General features: G+C 53.0%; 1 protein-coding gene across 1 annotated transcript in view; it reads left to right on the forward strand.

Moving 5' to 3' along the window:
* Positions 1-1,213, forward strand: part of LOC102008228 (chemokine XC receptor 1-like) — a 14,144-nt gene that overhangs the window by 7,861 nt on the left and 5,070 nt on the right. Inside the window, exon 2 of the mRNA XM_013513345.1 lies at positions 912-1,208. Within this exon, the coding sequence (XP_013368799.1) occupies positions 948-1,208 (261 nt within the window). The 5' untranslated portion in view covers positions 912-947. The remainder of the gene's footprint in view (positions 1-911; positions 1,209-1,213) is intronic.

Here is a 1,213-nt window from a genome sequence, read left to right on the forward strand (position 1 = left end):
ATGAGGACTTGGGATGAGAACTTGTGACGTCTCAGAGATCGTGCTGTAAACCAAACCTTCCCTGAAGCCGCCTGCTCTGGGAGTGAATCCTCAGTCTTAGCAAGGACGAGGTCTCCCTGAATCTCCGCATTCACTGGGCCTTTGATATGCCGTTGCACGGCCTGGGTCCTCACCGCCCCTTCCCCAGGCTGCTCTGGAACACAGACATTCCTTGATGAAATGAAAGAAGGACCCTGAGATCATCAGCCACTTGCAGACAAGGAACCAAAGTTCTCAGGGCTTAACTGACTTTCCCTAGAGCACAGTAACAGGCCCCAAACTTGACCTCAGCAGCACTTCCTCTGGCAGAGCCTGGGAGACAGAGCTAGACCAGGGATCCTCTAGGGTCAGACTAGGAGAAAGAAGGCTTGGTGCAGAATGGAAATCCATACACCATTGCGGAGGCTGAGGCAGGAGGATCACAAGTTCAAGCCCAGATGAGCAACTTAGTGACTTAGCAAGATGGTCCCAAAATTAAAAAACAGAAAATTGAAAGGGCTGGGAACATAGCTCAGTATGAAGGCCCTAGGTTTAATATTCCCAGTACTACAAAAAAGAAAGAAAAGAAAAATATTTTAAACTATTTCCACTACACCTGATGCATGGGCCATGCTATGTTTTTTCTTGTACTTGGGATGGAAACCAGGACATACACACTGAGCCACATCCCCAGCCCTTTCTGTGCCTTATTTTGAGATAGGGTCTTACTAAGTTTCCCAGGCTGGGCTCTGACCTGCAATCCCCTGCCTCCCAGAGCCCTGGGATTACTGGCGTGCACCACCAAACCAGCTGACCTTCTTTATTAGTGACACTGGTGGGTCCTGGTGATCTCGAGTCCCACCATGCAGATCTCAGCTCCACCTGTCTCTCATTGCAGACGCACTCCGTGCCCCCGCCAGCCGGTCCGGATGGAGTCCCAGAGCACCCCCGAGACCACTACCTACTTTGATTATGACCCCCGGAGCTTCCTGTGTGAGAACGAGGCCCTCACGCTCGCCACCTTCACCACCACCGTCCTGTACCCTCTGGTGCTGCTGCTCAGCCTGGTGGGCAACAGCCTGGTGCTGTGGGTGCTGGTGAAGTTCGAGAGCCTCGAGTCCCTCACCAACCTCTTCATCCTCAACCTGTGCCTCTCGGACCTGGTGTTCTCCTGCCTGCTGCCCGTGTGGGTGTC

Source organism: Chinchilla lanigera, unplaced genomic scaffold (genome assembly GCF_000276665.1).
Source record: "Chinchilla lanigera isolate Chin_1 unplaced genomic scaffold, ChiLan1.0 scaffold00019, whole genome shotgun sequence".
NCBI classification, from domain to species: Eukaryota; Metazoa; Chordata; class Mammalia; order Rodentia; family Chinchillidae; genus Chinchilla; species Chinchilla lanigera.